This window comes from Rhinolophus hipposideros (genome assembly GCF_964194185.1).
Source record: "Rhinolophus hipposideros genome assembly, chromosome: 13".
Lineage (NCBI taxonomy): Eukaryota > Metazoa > Chordata > Mammalia > Chiroptera > Rhinolophidae > Rhinolophus > Rhinolophus hipposideros.
Genome location: NC_138059.1, coordinates 73,476,638 through 73,498,928, shown reverse-complemented (window position 1 = coordinate 73,498,928; position 22,291 = coordinate 73,476,638). Strand labels below are relative to the sequence as shown.

At 49.9% G+C, this 22,291-nt stretch overlaps 2 protein-coding genes across 11 annotated transcripts; one reads left to right on the top strand and one right to left on the bottom strand.

Moving 5' to 3' along the window:
* The first annotated feature begins 1,562 nt into the window (after positions 1-1,562).
* On the top strand, positions 1,563-9,123 carry RBIS (ribosomal biogenesis factor). Of its 9 annotated transcripts, XR_013994814.1 has the most exons (7): positions 1,593-1,663; positions 2,359-2,472; positions 3,520-3,636; positions 5,213-5,329; positions 5,622-5,700; positions 5,818-6,030; positions 7,712-9,115. XR_013994814.1 is itself a non-coding variant. In XM_081071155.1 (6 exons), the coding sequence occupies exons 3-5, from the start codon at positions 3,523-3,525 to the stop codon at positions 5,691-5,693; spliced, it is 303 nt and encodes a 100-aa protein (XP_080927281.1). In that variant the 5' UTR covers positions 1,593-1,663; positions 2,359-2,472; positions 3,520-3,522; the 3' UTR covers positions 5,694-5,700; positions 7,712-9,123. The 9 variants fall into 9 exon arrangements, 5 of the variants coding, with proteins under 5 accessions (XP_080927280.1, XP_080927277.1, XP_080927281.1 ...); XR_013994812.1 differs by lacking the exon at positions 2,359-2,472 and having other exon boundaries at positions 1,563-1,663; positions 7,712-9,123; XM_081071155.1 differs by lacking the exon at positions 5,818-6,030 and having other exon boundaries at positions 7,712-9,123.
* On the bottom strand, positions 6,329-20,391 carry E2F5 (E2F transcription factor 5). Of its 2 annotated transcripts, none has more exons than XM_081071149.1 (8): positions 20,102-20,391; positions 14,042-14,151; positions 13,023-13,184; positions 11,717-11,760; positions 10,741-10,805; positions 9,335-9,602; positions 7,479-7,526; positions 6,329-6,468 (listed from the first exon to the last, which is right to left on the bottom strand). In XM_081071149.1, exons 1-8 carry the CDS (start codon positions 20,288-20,290, stop codon positions 6,359-6,361), a joined length of 996 nt encoding a protein of 331 aa, XP_080927275.1. In that variant the 5' UTR covers positions 20,291-20,391; the 3' UTR covers positions 6,329-6,358. The 2 variants fall into 2 exon arrangements, with proteins under 2 accessions (XP_080927275.1, XP_080927276.1); XM_081071150.1 differs by lacking the exon at positions 20,102-20,391 and adding an exon at positions 18,172-18,299.
* Between the last annotated feature and the right edge of the window lie 1,900 nt (positions 20,392-22,291).

Here is a 22,291-nt window from a genome sequence, read left to right as displayed (position 1 = left end):
ATAACAATTTCAATTGAAAAACAGAATCATTGTTGAGCTTTAGACAGCTTGAATGTTTACCTATCAAGTACACTTGATAATTACAAAGCACAGCAGCCCTTCCTTTTTTTTGCTCTAAACACTGCTGAAATTTGGGGTGTCAAATCCTAACATAGTAAAACACTGCCTCCTCCACCGTTGCCAAGTTTTAAACATGCACCTGCTAAATATTTCACAATTCCTGTAATTTTTAACCATTACTTGCATGTTAACCAAGCCTCATAAAAGATGTAAAAGGACTTCATGTACCCTTTGAATATTTTTATGGCCTTTGTGATATGTCTGTGACCGTTCTTAACCTTCAGTGATTTCATATGCAAGCCCTCCTTTGTGACTGTCATTAGTTCAAGTTCAGAAGTTCTAGGCATTTGGCCAGGGGATTACTCTGGGTAAAACCTGCTTCCTTAAATTGAAAACAGTTGTCAAGCACCGATCCCTTTAAGGAGCAGAGCTGCAGGAAGATGAACAAAAAGGGTTCCTTTAGGTATTTTTCAGTCGTGCTCAAGATGATGGAGCCTTAAAGTCATTTTTAATGGACTGGCTACAATCCATTGCCTACTTTTTACACTTCAGGGACTGTCATTCAGCCACTGTTTATTTCACACCTCCCATGCGCTGGAAATGCCGCATCCTGGGTGGGAACACATACGTGACTGACTAAGGGACCCGGGCCCTGAAGAGTGAGTGTGTGCATTAGTTGAGAGACAAGCAAGCATACATGCAAGTCGTCTGATATTTGAGTGACAGAATATGCAGAGTGAACAGCTGACGCCTGTGACCCACATCTTGTGGAAATGAGTCATTTTCCTTCACCACAAAGGGTTAACCATCTGCATTCTCAACATAAAATGCCATATGAACATCTCAGTACTTCCACATTTCTTTAACACCTGGCTTTTCCTACGACCTGGACAGACTAAGCAGAGACACCTGTGAACACTGCGTTACTGCAGGGATGCTCTTGCAAGAATTGAGTCAATTTTCGAGAAAAGTCAACCCAGAACGTCTGCATTCGGGCATAGACGCACAGACCCCCAACCGGGAGGCGAACATGTTTCTTCTAAGTGTTGTAAGTTCCTCGATACGTGTTTGCCCACGTTTTTATATGTTCCTGCGCCCCTGCCAAGCTGTCAGACACTGCTTTGGAAGCAAGGAAAAGGAAAACATTTCACCCTGAGAAACACGTTTCAGCTCCTCGCCTGTTGGACACCGTCGCGAGGCGCGAGGGCACAGCCGGAGCAGCGACTGAGGGCGACAGCTCGTTTCCCATCTTCCTGGGTGGATGACAAGGCGGCATCTCTAACAAGCCCAGCTCCCCGGAGCCCTGCGGACCGCAATCCCGCGCCAGCCAGGGATGCTGGGGGCGGGACTTCCAGTGGTGGGCGGGGCGTCGCTGTGATTCGGAGGCGGGGCTCGCCAGGAGCGGGTCCTGTGGGCGGGACTACGTGAGGGGGCGGAAACCGGATCGTGGGCGGGGCTCTGCTCTGTGGGCGGAACCACGACGTGGGTGAGGACCTGTCATTGGCTGCGTCCCCCGGAACTTCCGGGATCCTGCGCGTGCGGGTGGCGTCCCCCGGAGCAGAAGCGGCTGCACGAGTTGTACCCTGCGGAGGTCTGGGGAGAGGTTAGTAGGACGTTCCGGGGGCCGGGGCGGGCCTGCGGGCCTCGCGCCGCTGCCTTCCGGGGCTCGGGTCTGCCGCTCGCTGCCTGCGGCCGCCCGGGCCGACGCGCCGGGCCCGGGGCCTCCGCCCTCGCCAGGGACCCGGTTTCGGTGGCGTCTGGCGTCGGCCCCGGTTCCTCCGTCCCCCCCGGGGCGTCGCCTTCCCACGAGCCTTCTCGGGTCCGCGCTGGCGAGCTGCCCGTGACGGCAGCTGTCACGTGTCTTGCGCTGGCATTTGTGGCGTTGCGCGTAGGCACCGCTGCTCTCCCGCGGATGGTGACCGACGAGCGACGAGACGCGGGGTTGGATCGTGGTGACTCCTGGGAGAATGTGGTTGTTTGATTCGGGGGTTCGTCCCGTGTGTTTTCCGCTCCTTTCCGTAAGGTGGGCGTGCGTGCCGGGGTGGAGAAGCGCCGCTGTGTCCGTCAGGGGGGGGCCCGCGGCGACACTGGGGGGGTGTTTCAGGCGACACACACACTGCGAGCAAAGGGGAAAGGGAGTGTGCACGGCGTGCACTCGGAGCATCCGCTGCCGGGCCGCGCGTGGACGGGGTGGCAGCCCGCGCCCCGTGTCGGGGGCCTCGGGCCGCTCACTGCCCAGCGCTGCGCGGGTGGCGTGGGACGCGCGTGGCTCAAGACGGGCTGGCGACCTTTCTGAAGGGGCTGCACAGAGACAGGCTCGCCTTTGCGGACCGAAGGTGCGGCGGGGAAGCGTCCGTAAGGCACAGAACTAAGTGGACGTCGCTGAGTTCTAATAAGACTTGATTTACAAAGGTCGGTGCCTGACCGCATCTGGTCCCTGGGTATGGTTTGCCCCACCCATGGTCCAACCAGGTAGACTGGGGACGGGAGCAGGAACCCGATCCTGAAGCAGGCAGTGCCGCGTCACGTGTCGGACTGCGCTGTCACTTGTACGTGGGATGCCATGTCACCTAGCGGGGTCTGGCTCTGGGCCTAGTTCGCCTGGCTTTGAATCCTGGCGTTCTGTGATTACCAGCAGTGTGACCGCGGGCTAATGACTTTATCTTTGCATCAGTTTTTTTTTTTTAAATCTGTAAAATGGGGAGAAAACAGTATCACACCAGTGTTGTTGTGAGAGTAAATTAAAGCACATAGAACGTTAGCATAGTGCTTGTACATATAGTAAAAGCCCCATAAATCCTAAATATTAGTATTTTTAAAACTTTTTCACATGCATCGTTAAAAACAGATTTGAGAGATATGTCTAATGTGCAACTTACAGGCTTAGTGCACGTTTAACTACAGGACAAAAAGTATTTAAAGGTTCAAGCAAGAGCCATTCACACAGACCTGATATGAAAGTTGTGAAGGTAACTTCAGGGAGGGGGAAAGTAGAAAGTGCAGGATTAAGGACTGATTTGGAGGAGGTGCACACAGGAGAGAACGTGGGGCCAGGAAAAAGGAATGAAAAAGGAAGGAGACAGGAGTCAGTCCTAGCGTGTGACGGAACCAGAATGGCATGAGAACTAGCAGGATAGACGGTGATGGTTCCGTTGTCAGCAGAGAGCTAAAAACACAAGTGTGTTGATGATATTAATGGGTTCACCAGCAGAATTTAATGTGGCGCTTCTATGGACCAGGTGCTGGCGATGCATTAGAGTTAGAGGCCTCCTCTGCATAGCAGAAAACCTAGGAGGGGCCAAAGACATGGGGCAAAGGGTCATGCCCGCAGCCACATTAAAAAGAATCAGCAGTTAGAATTTCTTGAATTCACTTGGTATCTTTACTCTAAAAACTTGAATTGATGTACCGTTCATAAACCTGGGCAGCTTAACTGAGCTCCTTTTCTTTCTTTCCCAGACCATGGCCAAAAACAAACGGAGAGGGCCCAAGTCCAGGACCGTGTTTCACATAGCCAGCCAAAAACACTTTAAGGTGAAAAGTAAAGCAAAACCAGTTACCACAAACCTTAAGAAGGTGAGTACTATTAGTGAAGCACTCTGACTTTATATTTTACAAGCAAAGTACACTGGTGAAGCTGCTGGAAAACTGAATGCTATTATTTAAAACAGGTCCTTAGCCTTTTCTACAAAGGCAAGAGGATTTTAAACATTGGATTAAAAAAATGGAGAAAAGTAACATCCCCTTCTTGATCCAAATGTACAAAAAGAAAATTAACTGTAAATGTCTGAGGCTCCACATTACCAGTTTTATAGGTTTATCAGAGCACAAAAATCATAAAAAACATGGTAGGAGAACCAGTTCTTACTCTGAACTCAAATATATTCAAGAACCTCTCAACAGAGCCAGGACGTGGAATGTCAGGCAGCACCCATTTTTCTCCTCAGTAACTTATTATCTGAAAATGTGGAATGCAAACAAAAACCTGTGAAATAAAAATACAGTATTTTGTTTCGTAAATGCACAATTTATAAAAGAGTTTATCTTCTTTGTTTTTACTTCAAAATATTTGGGAAATTTCTTCATCAAGATTAAGTACGTTCTTTAAGAAAATGTTTGTAAGTTTATGTAGTAGGTGGAGTCAGCTCTCCAGGACTTAGTAATTATCATAATCGTCCATAGAAAAGTAACATTTTATTTTTCAGTTTGTGTCACCTCGGTGAGTTAAGCTTTTTGATCGAGCAGTTTTATGACTTTGGAAAAGCTATAAAGGAACTAAAACTGGGTGATAGATGGGGGTGTGGGGTCAGTGTTCCATGGAATTGTCTCCGAAGTTGACACTGAATGATGAGGAGCTCGTAATGCAGAGCTGGGACGTGCTGGGAGCAGCCTGTTCCAGGCAGAGCCAGTGCGAAGGCCCCTGATGTCCAGGCAGTGATGGCAGAGGGAGGAAGTGAAGTCCCAGCAGAGAGCACCTGAGGCCATCCCGAGGCCGTAGGATTAGACTTTTGTTGAAGCTACTGAGCAGTGACTCCAGGCATAAGAGAGGTCAGCGAGCTGAGGTTTGAGGTCTTGTATGAAGGGGCGAGTCGTCAGTGTTGGCAGGTGACAGCGATGAGGAAAGGGCTGTCAGGACGTCCTGGTCAGGAGTGCAGGGAGGCTGAGAGGTTTGGAGGAGACATGGTTTGGGAGCAGCAACGAGGAACAGGACCACCCCCCCACGGCTTAGATGCAAGAGAGGGGGCTGCCAGGCGGGGGCTGTTCTGAGATTGCCAGGGGCTGCCGTCAAGGCAAGAAAATCAAGGACGGGCTCAGAGAGGTACTGTTAGCGGGACGCTAAAGGCAGCGGACGCAGGTCGCTCGGCTCAGGTAAGATGATGGCTCTGTCGCCTACAAAGACTGGTGCCCACTTCGGCTCCATGCCAGTCAAGTCAGCGGATGGGGCACCGCCACATGACTCTGAAGTTTTAAAACCAGAACCTCCTGTCTAAAATGTCCCAGTGAGACTACAAGAGTTATTGTGAATCATTCCCGCATGTTGGTATGGTTACGTTTTTTAAGATTTCTGGGTTTAATAAGGCTCAATTAAGGTTGAATGTATTCTATCCTTAATAGCTATGCGATCATGAATTACTGCTTTCTTTTTTTAAAGATAAACATTGCGAATGATGACCAAGTCAAGAGAGTGAATAAAGCTTTTATAGATATCCAAAAGGAACTTGCACACTTCTCAAAAGGCCTTTCCCTTGAACCTCTGCAGAAACAGCTGGTGAGTAGAAATCATCTCTTTCTGTTATGGCTAATGAATTAAACTCCAGCTTTTCCAAGCCTGTGAGTTGAATGTAATTTTAGTACTTGCCTGTCTGCTGTACGTGGCTGTGCAGTGTGTGGAGCAGGTTCAGTCATATTCAGACCCTAAAACATGGAGTCTAAAATCAGAATTTAATGTTCTAGCTGCAGGGGGCTGACTGGAAATTAAACTGGGTAATAGATCATCTTTGTCATTGTTCAGTGTTGTTACTTGAATTTCACAGAGCCGTCTCATACTTTCCTCCCTCCAGATTCCTCAGCAGCGTCAGGAAAACGAAGCACTCAATGTTGACGAGGCCACAAGGTTAATGGCTCAGTTGTAATACACTGGTGAGGCGTCAAGTCCCACGAAAGACCAATAAATTAAATGTTTTATACAACTTTATTTTTAAAAATCTTGTTAATGTACAGGCATTGGCACATTTTAAAAACCAACTACATAAACAGGTCTTTCCTAAAATCAAGGAAAGTGGAATGTCAGAAGTCAACCGAATGTGAGAAACTTAAAGTGCGGAAACAGAAGGCACTTCACCAAGTGTTCACTGAGAGTTAACAGATCCTGTTCCCACCCTTCACTCTGTACGTGGCAGTGAGCGGGTCTGCACTGGAGCACACGCAAACATGGGCAGTTTCGTGGCAGTAAAAACGTAAGACAAACAGGTGAGGCGTCCTTGGCCAACCGTTTTGTTTTTTGGCGACCTTAAGTCTACTTTAAATTTCCTCTCAAGAGGAAAAATCAAAAGGATTCAGACTTGGAAAACTCCAGAATGCAATTACTTGGGGGTGGGGGTGGGAACTAAATCACTTTTTCACCTTTGTTTTTATGGTTGAAATTTTGTGAAGTAAAAAAAGAAAGTACTAGGGAAGAACACTTCAGAATCAGTGAACTAAAAAGGTGTTACATTCATTATTTTAAATACTTAGGTTATTAAAAGTCTAAAATGTTACACAGTTAGAGGTAGATAACAGTCCCGGGTCTCCATGGAATCTAATAATTCAGTATCTGGACATCAAAGAGATCACAAACTCCTTCATTATCACCTAAATTAAAGTTGTAGTCGTCTGCTGGGGTAGGAGAAAGCCGTAAGAGAGGAAACACTGCAAGCAAAACATAGGTTCAATGTTAGCGATGGTTTCTCCATACGTGTAATGATGCTTAACATAAAACACCCTCCAATATATCCATCCATATATAAATTCTGCTTCCTGTGTTACGTAAGAACGAAAAAATACACAATAGGAAATGTAATGATCAAATTAATGACTTGTGCTGAGTGTATATTTTGAAAGACTTGTTTAAAATAATTTCTGCATTGACTATAGTGATTGTAGGTATTAGCTTGAGAAATAGAGGTTAGAAGTTTTACTGGCTGAACTTGTCACTGAAATACATGATTCAAAAACACGGGTCAAAGTACTTTCTCTGTTCTGCTATACAAGCCACTATGAAAAGAGTAGGAATTAGATATAAGTTGATAAATGTGTTGCTGTTCTCTGCTACTTCAGCAACCCAAGTGGTGACCGTACGGTTTGCTAACTGAACATCTGCCACTGTAGGTCCCGGCCACGTCAGGAGCCAGGACTCTGAGCCCAAGAACTTACAGAAAGGTGAAGCTCAGGGAGTTACTGTCAGAGTAGTCACAGTAGTGCAGCTGCATTTCAGGTCAGATGACGACACAGCCAGTGTTAGCAAGAGTTCAGTGACTTCACTCTGACAACTGGAAAGTGGCCATGGGGGTAATTTACAGAGCTGGGTTTTCAGATTACCTGTTGTTGACTTAGATTGTTTTACTCTTCTTGGCCCAGTTCTTCAGGAGTGAAAAGGGCTAGTGTGCTAACAGCTTAGAAGTTTATTCTTCTGTGCAGGGTAAGTGCCCCCGTATGGGTTCTTCTCCCCCGAAATGCAGGTAAAGTAAAATGCTGAAGGAGGCCTATGATTTACTACAGTTATTAAAGGACATTTTTTTTTTTTTTTTAAGAAGAACTGTTATAGTACATTAAGCAGTTAAAAAGTATAGGTTCTTCAGTGTGCTTTGTGCCACTTACAATTCTAGAAAAGCACTGCTGATGTACAATGAAGGCAGTTAGTCAAATTTTAAACTACTCACCATCAGAAGACATTAACTCATCAATGATATCTCCACTAATAGATGCCGCTGGACACAGAAATGTGAGAAAGTTTTGTTACATTTCTGTTCATAGATTTTAACAGTAAAAGGCACTTCTATTTAAACACAGTTATATGTAAACATCAGCTTGGTTAACAGTACACAGTTAAAGCACTAGGATTTGTGGCCAGGTCGTTTTCACCAGCACCTGCTCTGTGCTTGTTACTTTTCAGCCTCCAAACACAACACGCAGACCAACGCACACATCCTCCCAAAACTCGGCCCTTGGTTTTATGGTCAGTGTGGGACCGCAGTTCTCCTCGTCCGCCAACCTTCAACTTCAACACCGCCTCCAGTCCTGGGAACTTCACTCCGCGTCTCACGCGTCACGTGTTACTCAGCTTGCCTCCCCAGTACTTCTCACAGGTGTCCTCTGTGTCTCCTCCCAACCCCGCTGTCCTCACCCCATCTTAGTCTTACTGTTCTCTCCGAGGCGCGAAACTGCAGACACCTAGCCGCCAGCCTCCGGCCTTGCCACCTGCTCCCCGGGCACCTTTCCCGTTGTGCGCGCGTGTCACTGCCCGGCCACAAGCCCTCACTCGTGTCAGCTAAGCCCCAACTAGCCCGACATCCCATGATCTCTCTAATGTGGCCCCAAATTCCTTCCCTTACTATTTCCAAATACCAAACCAGATACAGAAACCTTTTGAATGCTTAGAGGGGCTGACGTACTGAGTTAGGCCACAGAGAGCGCCCCGCTGCACGCACCCCTACACTGGCCTGGGCTGCTCCTCGCTGCGCGTCCGCAGGGCCCTGGGATGGAGTGCGTCCCGGGGCGCAGAGGCGGAAGGACGGGTGCAGGAGGTGCACGAGCCTCCGTGCGCGGCTAGGCCTGTCTCCGCTGGTGTCAGCTCCCCGAGCGGGGGCCATGCTGCAGGACATCCCGAATGGCAACGGGAAGCTGCACCAAGATACACATCTGGAGGCGTGACTGTCACCACTGAGAAGCCACCGCACAAGCCCTGCTCTGGCACCAGCGAGGGGTCGCCAGGGACCCAGCGTGTGACCAGCGGGCAAGACGGGACAAGGACGCTTATACATCCAGGAGGTGGCCCTGACGCCCATGTCCGGTTTTTGGAGTTTGAACTATTTTCATTCCACAGGGAAACTGGGAAGGCCGCGCTCCCGAAACTGGAGCTGAGACTTGTCAACTCTATAAAAGTCAGCTTTCCAAGTCCCAAGCAGAGCAATGAAGACTGACGGAGGGAGAGGCAGGCGGCACGGGTGACTGTCTAAAGGCTCAGGACACATGTCAGTGATCCACCCTACAGCTACGAAGAGACAGCCTTGCCAAGTAGACCTGGATAAGAAGCTGACGTGCCAGTAGGGAACGCGGGGGCTGGGGGCTCGCTGCTGAAAACGGAACCCCAGGGAAACCGGCTCATCGGGCCCATTAAATCCTGTCCCCTTGCTCCACTCACGGTTCCACACGTGATCTTACCTACACTCCGCTGACCCCCGGATGTTTCTGAGTATACAGTCAGATTACGTGTGCCTGAAAACTACGCACCATCAGAAACAAATTGCAGTAGTAAACATATAATTACAATCACATAATATACAACAATAAAGAATATAAGAAGACATCTGTTTTTAACTTTTGCTTATCAAACCTTTCCCAGGGCTGGGCACAGAGACACTGAATGAACACGTGTTCATTAAACTCAGCTTACCCTTTTGCCGCCAGGGTCAGATAACAGTCCCAGCACAACCACACATTCAGAACAGCTCCCCAGCTTGTTTACCACGGCTGCCACACTTCCCCCCTCGACTCTAAACCCAGGCTCGGGACCCACCTGCAGGTAAGTCTGTGGCCGCTGTCTGCTGCAGACTCTGGCTTCTTTCCAAGGCGTGCTGCTCAGGCAGACTCTGAGTGGCCGCGCTGGCCTTCTGTGGACTCAAGGGCGTGGAGGGCTGCGAGGAAGGCTGTGTGAGGTCGTCGGGTGGGGGCACAGGAAAAACTACAGGCTTGGACGAACTGGACTCTTTGTTTATAAGCAGCACGTGGATGGGTCCCGAATGACTCTTTAGATTGATCTGGTATTTCTTTTGTCCATTCTGACCCTTTGAAGTTATTGGGTATGATAAGCAAATGAATAGTCTCTAATATTAAAAATAAGGCAGAGCTACCAGGGACTAACTAAATCCACAGAAAATAAAGGCATTATGGCAAAACACAAGAGTAGAGACAAAGAGCAGTATGGGATATTGAGGGCTCTAGCCACTTGCCCCTAAAAGTAAGCTCTGGTCAAATACTGATGATGAAAAGCTCAGTTGTAGAACCCTGGCAACCTTCCACGTTTAACGCAACCAGACCTGTGGGCACTTCACGCCGTCTCCATCTGTGTGGACCCGTCCCAGGCGTGGGTGTGGTCGTCTCAACGCCATCTTAAATGGCAACTATTTCACAAGGCAAAACTCCTCTACCCCGCTTAGGAGGCACAAAGACAACTCATTTTTCCTACAGAGATTCCAGGGGCAAGTCCCTGCATTTCAGAAAGTTATTTGTACCCTACGGCGTCAGAAGCCCATCATACTATGCGTAAATACAAACTTCTAGAACAGCTTGGGGCAGGAGGAGGATGATAACAGTAATCTTTTCCTACCCCCCCTTTTTGGTTGGTATAGCTTTCAAATCAGTTTTAGGAACTGCGAATCCAACAGCTACTCTCGTGAAACTTATCTATACACCCCCCCACCCCCAACACACACACACACACACACACACACACACACACACACACACACACACGGCACAGAGTCAAAAACCCAGAATGTTTTTTAAAAGACCTAATTTAAAGCAAGACATTGATATTTAAATTGAGCTTTTTCCTCAGTCAGGACTGTCCTATCAGTTATACAGTCAAATTGATTTTTTAAGATTATTGACTATTATCATTGACTATATCGACCACTTTGACAACTACCCAAAATAAAAAGGAACTAAATATTCCAAAAAAAAAACACTGTCTGATTTGATATCTTCTAGCTCAAATCAAATCAAATAAAAAAAGTAAAATGTTCAATAATTCATTCAGTTACATCTGCAATTTTACCAAAGTACTGAAGACACAATCTCAGTAATACTCCTCTCAAATGGACTCCTTGAAAGTGTTTACATACAATTAGCTCATTTCAGCTAAAGAAAATACATCTGTTCCTCTTGGACAGCAGACCAATTTTAACAGGTCATTTCACATACCATTTCCGGAATAGGGACCTCCAGCTGTGTTCCCGAAGGTGCTTGAATGGCCAAAAGTGTATCACCTGGTCAAAACAAATTAAGAAAGAAAGATTTTTAAATCTGAGAAAACACTGCCAATCCTAGAACACAGTGGGCTCTGGAGTCAGACGCTTGGGTTCGAACACCAGGCTTGGTGATTGTGGCCTGTGGGTCTTACTTCTGTAAAATGGGGGACTATAACTAACTGCGTAGGTTTGTTCTGAAGATAAATAATGTAAAAGATGTATTAGTAGCTCTTAGAACAGGGTAAATACTCAGTGTTAGAGTTGTTATTCTCATTAACACATTTAGCTCAATTTTGCTTCCACTCAGTTTCATGTAAAGTCTGAGATTCTTGAAACCTTTTAGCTTCAATTAAAAGAACACTGTTTACTCGACATATTTAAACTACTTAAATGACTGGCGACACTAGAGGTCAGATATGACACATTGAAATCTGGAGCTGAAGTGAGCTATTGTAGCTTACTTGGGAAGCCATTTCCGCAGCACTCTCTGCTGAAGATGAACACTTCCCCAAACCTTCTCGGAGAAGGCCAAGTAGGGCCCCAGGCACGCGTGTCACCAGCAGCCTCAGGGGGCGAGTCAAAGTCCACTTGGAGAGGTGCCTGGTCGACTTTTTTGTATGTGCATCAGACACCTTGTACTAGGTCACACAGAATTAAATATAAATGCGTACGCACAATTTCATGTTGTGCTATATATAATTACGGGAATGCAGCCCCACTCTTTTAATTATTAACACATTATATTGTTATTTCAAGGGGGGAACATGGAGCAAGGGATAGAACGGGGTTCTGCACTGCAGACGGAGACGAACTCTCCACATTCCTGAGAATAATGAAGCAGGGCGAGCGCAGGGGGCTTCTGGGGCACTCTGTGCCTAACAGACTGATCAGAGGAGGGACGCCAGAAAAACTGTGCTAGCAGTACTCACCATGAAAGCAATTGCAGATGTCCTCATGAGTCACATAGGAAAACGTACTGTCGTAAGAGTTAAAGAACGTGTATCAAGGTATTTCCAATGAGATTACATCTGAGGCCAAATAAGCAAGGTGACCAAATGTTTGGGGGAGGGAGGAGCAACTGTCACACATGGTCAGCTAAAAAAGAAGTCTAGTCTGAAAAGGTCAAGACAATCAAATAAAGGTCCCTCAGAGGGTCCATCCTGTGCTCTAAGAAGCCACTCTGATTTTTGTGACATCTGAGGCCCCTTGGGAGACACATGTAAACACGTTTGTCAAGGAGGTGGGCTTTGAGGGGAAGGATTCCAGTGGGGAAAAGGACGCTACAGCATGTAAGCCTCCCCCCACCCTGAGAACCATCCTGGCCATGTTTGGGGAACCGGGAGGGGCCAAAGTCTGGAGAGCCGTGCAGCAAGGCCCAAGGCCAGTTGGTTCACTGGTTTGAATCTTGGGGCTCCACAGAATATAGTCTGGAAACCCCAGGTCCCAACTTTCGGGAGCTCAGATCCACAGTGAGGAAAGAACAATGAGACCGTGGACTTGCGCACCAAAGACAACCTGAACACTAGATCGTAGCCACTAATCGAAGCCCATGAGGGGGGCAAGATAAGGTGTAGTTTACAAGTTGCCCAGGAGTACAGGTAATGGAGAGCACAAATCGAGAGCATCACCGAATCTAAGAAAACAGTGACTAAGAAACACGGAGTAGCTCACTTCTGTTTTTCCGCCCCCATATGATACGATAGGTACCCCCTCTCCCCGGGAAGCCCACCCTCCAGTAAGCACCATCTTCGGGTTACTATCAGGCAGAAAAGTGTCCAGGACTGATGACAGGCCCATGATACTTCATTTTGAAACCAAAGTTCAAAACGTGGCGAGTCGCTGGAGTTTTATGACGTCAGAACATGGAACGCAGTGGCGTAAGTGCACTCACACACGGCACAATGACCTGGAGTGGCCGCAGGGCCCTGAGCACGTGGGCTGGCACGTTACAGCCCATCAGGATGGGCTGGAAGTACGTGGACCTGCTTTTCTCAATGCAGCACAGGATGATGCTAACAAATGCGCCACCTAACTTAAAAAGGGAACATTTGCAAATACTCGTAGAAATGATTAGGAACGTGTTATAAAACTAAAATGTTACATCCACTTGCAAAACTGAAATCTCTAAAAGCAGTAGAATAAGGTGCCTGGCCTGCAGCCTGCAGGAATGTGCTACAGAGATACATACCCTGTAGCTATTCGTCCAGAACGCGCACCACTTATTTGAAAGGATATCTATTGTTGATGGAATCCTCCATCACATTTCGGATGCTTTGCTGTAGCCACAGCTTGTGCTGATCGAGCTCTCTTTCCTTCATTTCTAGGTCTTCAATTTCAGCTTTAAGGCATCTTAGTCTGTCTATGACCTCTTTAGTGTTACAACCAGCACCTACACCTCTTCAAACAGACGAGAATTAGTGCCCCAGGGTCAGACCCAGCTTAATGTCACTTGAGCTCCACAGTAATAAAAACCTTTACACTCTCCTAAAAACCAAGGATTCAAATGCTTAGAAAATTTCAACACCATACCTATGAACAGCCCCGGCTGACACAACTTTTTGGCAAGAACAGTCAAATTACAAAAATTCTCGGTATGTTTTAGAGTGGTTTTTGTCACCTGGAAGGTCGGGCTGGTGACGGAGGCACCAAAACGAGGTCACAGCCAAAGAGTCACACCTGGGAGTCTCACAGGCAGACCGAGATGCAGGTAAAATAAATTGTAACCTTTCAATATTTTGCTGGGATTTTGGCAACAAAAAGACAAAAATTCAGGCCAAAGGGGACAAATGCAAAAAATAGACAGTATTTGTCACATTCAAACACACAGCCATACAACAGTTACCAAACGACAATATGCATTTCAATCAACTATGATGTGGAAAGTACATTAAGACGTGGTTCCTGTTCTCAAGTTTATATTAGTTAATTGGCAGATAAACAGAAAGGGGTTAAAGAAGGGTTAATAATACAAAGCAGAATGCAGGGTGTGCCAGATGAGTGGCTTGAGGGAGAACATAAGTTTTGCATTTTAAGAGTGTCAATTAAATGGCAAAGAGAGCAAACCACCTAAGGCAGCAGTGACATCTAGGGACCTATACAAAAGCCCAGAGGCAGGTCCAGGGAAAAGTGACTCCAGTGGGGGCTGAAACAGAGGACTTGGGAGAGATATTAATACAAAGCAGAAAGGTCAGAATTCACAGAGCACTGGGGAGAAAAGTAAAGGTTTCAGAAGAGAATCCTGGTTTGTAACTTACTTCCATTGGATACTGTTTTTTGACTTTTTTTCAATCAAGTCAATTCCTTCCAAGACATTGGTGATATCATAAATTCTTCTCTTTTGCCTCACAGCCAAAGTGTCTGCAGCCTGTTTTAAACAAGGGTGGGGTGGGGGAGAACAAAGAACAATGGAATAGATTACAATTCATACGTGAAAGCCAAAAAGGGCTGGTTATGAAGTTCACAGCATGAGAAGCCACCCCAAATCTGACCCAGTCAGCTGCTGGGGAACAATAGCTGGGTACATTCAAAGCAGCTCTCATACCCTGCGAATACCAAAGAAATTATTCCAGCTAAACGCCAGCAGATGTTGGGACGAAAAAAAAAAATGAAGAGGTCATGACACATAGCAGCCCCCGCCCCACACACACACTAAGAATACTTCATGTCACCTTCTGGACTAACCCTGGCCGGGCGTGAATCACTTGCCCACGTCATTTCCCATCTGATGTCTGTTTATTAAGTCTTGTCTAAAGACCACGGCCTTAATTCTCTTTTGAAACGTTGGAGAATTGTATCTCAGCGATTTCTAAATAATTAAGTCAAGATAGCTGGAGAGAAATTCTGAATTATACACCCAGTGTCCCACCTTGAAATACACTACCTGCACTTTTTAAACTCGCAATGAACGTGACGAATGGATCATGCCACCCCCACCCACGGCATCAAACCCACACGAACGCCAGCGAGGAGGCGGTGCTGGCCAACGGCATGCAGGAGCGCGGTCGCCTCACTCCCGGGAAGTGAGATCCACAAAGATACTTCTAGTCATCCTGTCTGAGTGAATGCAGGAATGCTGCAGCCCCTCTCACCGGGTCCCGCTCCCACGTCTGACGTGTTCCCCACGAGAACAAACAGAGCCTCAGCAAACAGGGCACCCGAAGGCTCTCCTTCAGAGGGGATGAGACCACAGAAGCCACACCGTACGACTGCGGGCCACCAGGACAAAGCGCCTCTCCGTCCTCACCGACAACCGTCGGCTCGCTGCCTGGATGACCTAACAGCACTTAGCTTCGCACCCCTGGTGACCAGCTGTCCCGGGGCATCACTACCTCATTGATTCCGGACCCGCCTGCCACGGGAGCAAGTGCAACCAACAGCTACTGCTCACCTCACGGCACTGGGCAGGCACCTGAAGTGAAATGTCGGTTCCAGCATCCAAAAATACCAGGTGACCACTGGGCAGTCACTCGGGTCGTTAGGCAGGGGACCTGTGCACTCAGAGGTGGCATGTGGCAGAGAGAGGGAAGACGCGGAAAGTGAGGCCACGTCTGAGAGAAGGGACAACGGCTAAAGAGACGGCTGTAGGCGGGCAGGGGGTGACCTGGCCACGCCGAGGGCCGGACACGGGCAAGGCCAGCAGAGTGCCGGGTGGCGCAGACGCGGTGGCAGACAGGCAGGGGAGGGCCAAGGCATCTCCTTCTGCTTGCATTTTGTCTTCTCCTCAGTGGGCGTAGGGGGCAGTGAAGGGACAGGGGGTGGATCACGGCGGAGAGGAGAGCAGGACTGTGAGGTCTCCTCCAGGACAGCGGGAGCAAGCACTGGACCCAGGCCGGCCCTTTGCAGGGGCAGGCAGGGCACAGAGGGCACGTCCTCACCGCACACTGCCACAGCGGCTGCTGGATAAGCACATCAAGTTTATGGGAAAAGGTTCTGTTTGCTGTTAGAGCACTTGCCCTATACAGCCATAAAGGAAACCTCTAACGGTACCACACCAGCTCAGCTGTTCAGGAAAACTAAAGCACCCCTCGCGCCACAACACATCTTCCTCTAGTCGCAATGCGTCACCATCGGTGAGCAAACTGGTGTACAGGGAACAAAGTGACGGTGGGCAGCACAAACCAGGAGCGCTGAGAGGGCACAGACCGGGCTGCCGCGGGTGGGCGGGCTTTCCCCACTGTCCTGGGCCCCGCCCGGCACTTGAACAAATGCGTGTGAGCTCCGGGAGGGAGCGGGCTTCGTCAGTTAGGATTAGTTGCAGCCCTTTGCTCACGGATGGTCTTGTGATGGGGCATGAGACTGCACAGAAGTTTTTCACGTGCACGGCGGCTCCCTGCCTCTCTGCCAGGACCCCTGCTCTTAGGGCTTGAGCTGCTGGGCTTCAGAAACCAACTCGCCTGCATCCCAAACCAGTGTGCAAGAGCACCACACACGATCCATCGGTTACAAACACACACACACATGCAGTGACGGGTCCTGAGATTAAGACAGAAGGACCCCAAGTGACATAGGAAGATTGCCTGCGAAATAGTGAGAACTAAAAAGAGCAGCATGAACCCACTTTCCACTGTGCCCCTGACATGCTGTCTATCTGTCTCACGGGAAGGTTTACACTAACTTTAGCTCATTTCAAACACTGTTAAAGATAATTAAAATGTAGAATGCTTGATGTCAACCCACAGCTCAGAACCTTTTATTAGGCAGTAACGGGGTAACTAACCGTGTTGTAGGGTCTCCCACAAATGTCACCTAATTTAACACTCCCTGACGCTTTGTAGTCCGTGTCCTTCTTCCGGTTTCATAGGAAACAGATTCAGAAAGCTAATGAATAATGAGGTGTAATTTGGGGTTAATTATATATTCATGAAATAAATTTGTGGCAAAATATTTTCAAATGTGCTTTTATAACTTCAAAAGTTTAAACAAATGGGTCAGAAGTTCCCAAGGACATACTGCACTGCAAAAGCTATTCAAGTACTAGTGGTCCAAAGGTGGTTTCTTCGAGAGCGTATAAAATGGTCTGAAAAGCAGATCTTCATTTCCATTTATTTACTGATTAAAAAACAATAAACAGTAACCAAAACATTATATATACAGGGTCCAACAATTAAGTTTGCAAACTCATCCTAGCGAAAGTGCTACACACCTCATTCCCGAATATCACTATGGTCACCTTCCAAGCACTCCCCTTGGGAAGCTATGCACTGACGCCAGTGCCTAGTCCACCCTTCAAAGCAATGTTGGAACTCTTTTTCTGGAATGGCCATCAGAGCTGTCATCATATTACCCTTGATGTCCTGACTGTCATCCAAATGTCTTCCTTTCAATATTTTCTTTATCTTTGGGTAAAGAAATGTCGCTGGGTGCCAGATCAGGTGAGTAGGGAGGGTGTTCCAACACAGTTATTTGTTTAATTCCCACTCAGCATTCTGCCCCAAAGTTCTCTACCCTAAAAACACCTCCGCGCTTTCACTGCCCCAAACTATACTCAGTATTTCTGCAATGCACAGGCTATTTATTCTAGTTTTTATTTTTGATTTTTAATAAACTCTGCATAAGCTTTTAAAATGGAACTTCACTTTTATTGTCTTACTCAAGAAATGCATCAAGAGGACACAGCCATTATGTTCGTATATGATACGAATATAGAGCATTTATATATAATATATATAATAAATAGCATTTATGTGGTCTTGGATATTTTATGGATTTCCAAAACATTTGGATGTGAAGGCTGATATAATTTTTTATATTCATGATATTCACAAAAGTGATATTCCATTAACTGCTTCTTAAAATATATCAAGTGTATAACTCAAAAGTATCAATAACTTATGCTGAAATAACCTCCCCCCCAAGTAGGAATATAAGAAGCAATGTGATTTGATAATTTCACATTAGAGGAAATTGTAATTGTCAGGGTTAGTCCATTCTCAGCATGTAATGGCAAGTGTCAGAACGACCTTTTGCTATGGTACACCAGAAGAAACATCATTGGAAAGATTTCAATGTAAGACTTTTACATGTGTAAGATTTTATATGTATGTATGCAAATAAATGAAAAATATATGTAAATAAGAACACACTGTTTTCCACATATGTGTGAAAAAGAATGATAAACTGTCCTCTAGGAGTAAAACATCATTAATATAATGACATAATGTTATTGCAGACACCTCTGCACTTTTAGGAAAGTTCCAGGATGAATGAGTCAATGCTGTGAGGAAGTAGGAAACCGACTTCCTGCCCACGGCCCATGATTTCCCACAGATGACACAGGAAGCCAAAGGACTTAAGGGCACAGCTCGTGGTACTCCAGGCAGGGGAGGGTGAAGCCCTCCGAGCCAGCCCTCAGGGTTCCGTTCTATCTGGAAAACCCCAAACTTGCCTGGTTGCTTTTACTGAAGTCACAGGCTAAGGTCGGATTTCCAGGTTTTGAATCATGGTTTGCAAGCTGTGTTTGGAACACCCGTTCTCTGATGACCTCATGACTTCCTGGGCATTCCTTAAACAGAATCCATTTTGGCTCAGGACGGTTTAAATACTATCTGTATGTGCTAGAAAGCAGTTCAGGGAGCGAGGAAGGGGCTGTGGGGAGAAGCAGAGAACAAGGAATTTCCAAAGGTGGGGGAAATTCCAGGGATAACACTTCGAAAAGAAATCATGGACTCCACTTCCCTGAACGCAAAACAGGCGGCTCATGCCTCGTTTGTATCAAGCAGGACAATTCAGACCACTCAGCATCGCGTACTTCGCACCTCCCGCGTCCAGGAGGAGGCGGGGGCCTTGGAGGCCCCCAGCCCCGGGCGGGTCCGAGGCCCTGCGCGCAGGGAGTTAGCTCTGCAGGGTGCTGGTGGCTCTGCAGCCCCGGCCCAGGGGATGCAGCCCGTCTGCGGCCAGGCGGGGCCTGCGACCACCCCCTGCGACCACCCCCCAGCGCAGGCCCAGGTTCAGGGGCACCGCCCCCGGCGTGCGCAGTGAGCACGCCCTCCTGGGCACTTTTGTTCTCCGGCCGGTTTTACAGCTCGGGTTCTTACGGAAGCTGGGTGCCCCGCTCCACTTCATTCAAGTGGCCGCCCACCGGGGTTCCTGCGCGCCGGGCACCCCTGCGACTCCTGCCCGAAGCCGCCAAGTCACTGGGTGGACACAACAGCCCCCTGCGCTGGAGCCGAAGGCGCAGCGCGCGCGCAGGGAGCCTGCGGAGCCACGGAGCAGGACGGCTTGCGGGCGCGTCCACGGCCTCGCGTGAGCGTGACAAAACGTGCTCTTTGCGTGGGACGGCAAACCTGTATCAGGTGCCAGATGCAGCCCCACCGAGGAGCCCCTCGCGACCACCGGAACGACGAGCAGTGGGCGAGGAAGGGGTTTTGCTGCTACTCGCGCTCTAGCGCGGAGGGGATGCCGAGCCCAGGCGTCCCCGCTGCTGGTCAGTCTTTCTCGGCAGCGGGACACGCCGTTCCCCGGCGCAGGCCCCGGGCCCCGCCAGCCCCGACCCGAGGGCCCAAGGCGCGCGGCCTTTGTGGAGCCGGCGCCCGCCGGCCCAGCGGTCACGCGGCGTGGCGGCGCCCGGCCCCGCGTCCTCCCCGCGTCCTTCCTGCGCCCGGCCCCGCGTCCTCCCCGCACCCTCCCCGCCGGGCCCCGCGTCCTCCCCGCACCCTCCCCGCGCCCGGCCCCGCGTCCTCCCCGCACCCTCCCCGCCGGGCCCCGCGTCCTCCCCGCACCCTCCCCGCACCCTCCCCGCGTCCTCCCTGCCCGGCCTCGCGTCCTCCCCGCGTCCTCCCCGCGCCCGGCCCCGCACCCTCCCCGCCGGGCCTCGCGTCCTCCCCGCCGGGCCCCGCGCCCTCCCCGCACCCTCCCCGCCCGGCCCCGCACCCTCCCCGCGTCCTCCCCGCACCCTCCCCGCCGGGCCCCGTGTCCTCCCCGCGTCCTCCCCGCACCCTCCCCGCGTCCTCCCCGCCCGGCCCCGCGCCCTCCCCGCACCCTCCCCGCCGGGCCCCGCGTCCTCCCCGCCGGGCCCCGCGCCCTCCCCGCGTCCCCCCCGCACCCTCCCCGCGTCCTACCCGCGCCCTCCCCGCACCCTCCCCGCCGGGCCCCGCGTCCTCCCCGCCGGGCCCCGCGTCCTCCCCGCACCCTCCCCGCCGGGCCCCGCGCCCTCCCCGCACCCTCCCCGCGTCCACCCTGCGCCCTCCCCGCCCGGCCCCGCGCCCTCCCCGCGTCCTCCCCGCACCCTCCCCGCCGGGCCCCGCGTCCTCCCCGCACCCTCCCCGCCCGGCCCCGCGCCCTCCCCGCGCCCTCCCCGCCCGGCCGCCCGCGCTCACCGCCTTGAGGTCCAGCACGCCGTCCTTGGCCTCCTGCAGCAGCGACACGAACTTGCTGGTGAGCAGCCCCAGGCTCTTCTCGTGCCGGCTGCTGCCGCCCGCCGGGCCCCCGAGCTGCGCCGGCCGCGGGCCCTGAGCCTGGCCCGGCGGCGCCGGCTGCCCCGAGCTCGCGGACTCGGCCGCCGCCATCGCCCCGAGTCCGGCCGCAGCCGACCGACGCCGCCGCTTCGCCAAGCCCGAGCGCCCACGAGCCCGCGGCCGGACGCGGGACACGGCGACGCCGGCGGGGACCGGAGTTTAAATGGCAGGAAGTGACGCCGCGGCGCGGTTGCCGGGAGACGCGTTTCCCGCGGGAGGGGCGCCGCCTGCGGCCCCGGCTCCCCGGCTCCCCGGCCCCCCGCCCGACCCCCCGGCCTGTGTGCCCCGCTTTGTGCCCGTGGGTCTTCACGGCTGGGTTCTGCAGGCTCAGAGGTCAGGGCCGTGGGCGTCCCGACTGCCTTTTCCTTTTCCGGTATTGTTTTCGCTGCTTTAGGTCCCCGGAGTTGCTCTACGAATTGTAGGATCATCTGGTCAACTTCGCAGACCAGCTGGCGGGGGTTTTTATAGGCGCTGCATTGAATGGGTCAATGTTGGGACAGTGACCATCTATCTTAACGATAGTGTCTTTCAATCCATGGATGTGAGGTCTTTTGGCTTTCTTTCAATGTCTTGTAGTCGTCAGAGTGTAAGATCCGCACTGCTTTTGTTAAGTTTAACCCAAGAATTTTACTTGTTGATGGCTGTTGCCAGCGGATTGTTTTCAAAGCCGTGGGTGTAATTCGCATGTAAGAGACGCATTTAACTTACACGAGTTGGTGAGTGGGGGTGAGTACACGCCCAGGAGGTCACCATCAAGGCCATAAGCATTCCCATCACCTCGTTTCCTCCCGGCCCCATTGTGTCCCTGCCCCTAGTCCTGATGTTAGTAATCTGTTTTCATGGTAGGTCCCGCTCCAGGTTGAATTTCATCTCTGCTGCTCAGCTGGTGGGGATGAGAGGCTGTGGCCCGCCCACCTTGAGGAGGCTGGGAGCGGAGGGGAATGGAGGAGAGGGAACGCAGTCATCTTCCTGGCCACAGCCATTCATCCCGGACTGACCTAGAGGCAAGGGGACCCCGCCGTGGCTCAGTGCCACAGGCTGTTGCTATTGAGACTGAGTGCACTTTGAATAAATGAAGAAACACTGAGTAAATGTTTCATTTGCTCAATGTTCTCGGGGCGAATCTCACAGACTTGACTGGGTGTTTTGAAATCATTTTTGCCGGTTGTGGTGGTTTTAGCAGGAGACAGGTCCACAGTTCTTGTGCTGCCTGCCATTTAGGAAGTGGGGCCACCTCTGACGTTCTAACTATACTTTTGGGGTGTTTTCTTAGTGGCTGTTCTAGGGACTACAATATGCACTTTGTTAGTTTCCCTTAGCTTAGTGTCAACTTAATTTGGTAACATAAGCTACTATGCTATAGCTGTTATTTCCTTCCCCCAACATCCTACTTTTGTCACACATCACATCCATATACACTATAAATTCAAGTGTTATCATTGCTTTGTGTCTTATAATAGAAGACAGATATATTCCTAGTCTCCTAAAAACTTACCATTTGTTTCCAGTGAATTTGAGTGATTGTTGTCATATCCTTTCAGCCTGTAGGGCTGTCTTTGAACCTTTTTCAGATAGCTGGCTAGCAGTAAGCTTTCTGCCTTTGTCTGGGAATGCCTTTACTTTGAAGGGCAGTTTTGCTGGATATAGAATCCTTGAGTGACAGCTCCTTTTCTTCCCAGACTTCAAATATGTCATCCACTGCCTCTGGGCCCTATTGTTTCTGATTTGAAATCAACAATTATATTGCTCCTCTATGAGATAAGTCTTATGGGCCTATTTTCTTGTTGCTTTCAAGATTTTCCCAACAGTTCGACTGTAAAATGTCTAGGTGTCGTTCTCGTTTTTTATCCTGGGTTTTACTGAAGTTGTTGGATCTGTAGGTTGACCTTTTTCATCAAATTTCGCAAGTATTCAGCTATTAGTTTTCCAGATATGTATCTTATGTCCCCCTCCTCCCTCACAAATGTTGGTATGCTCAATGTTCTCCAGCAGATTTCAGTATGAAGCTTGCCTATTATGAAATGCAGCCCTCATTTAGAAGCATTTACATTT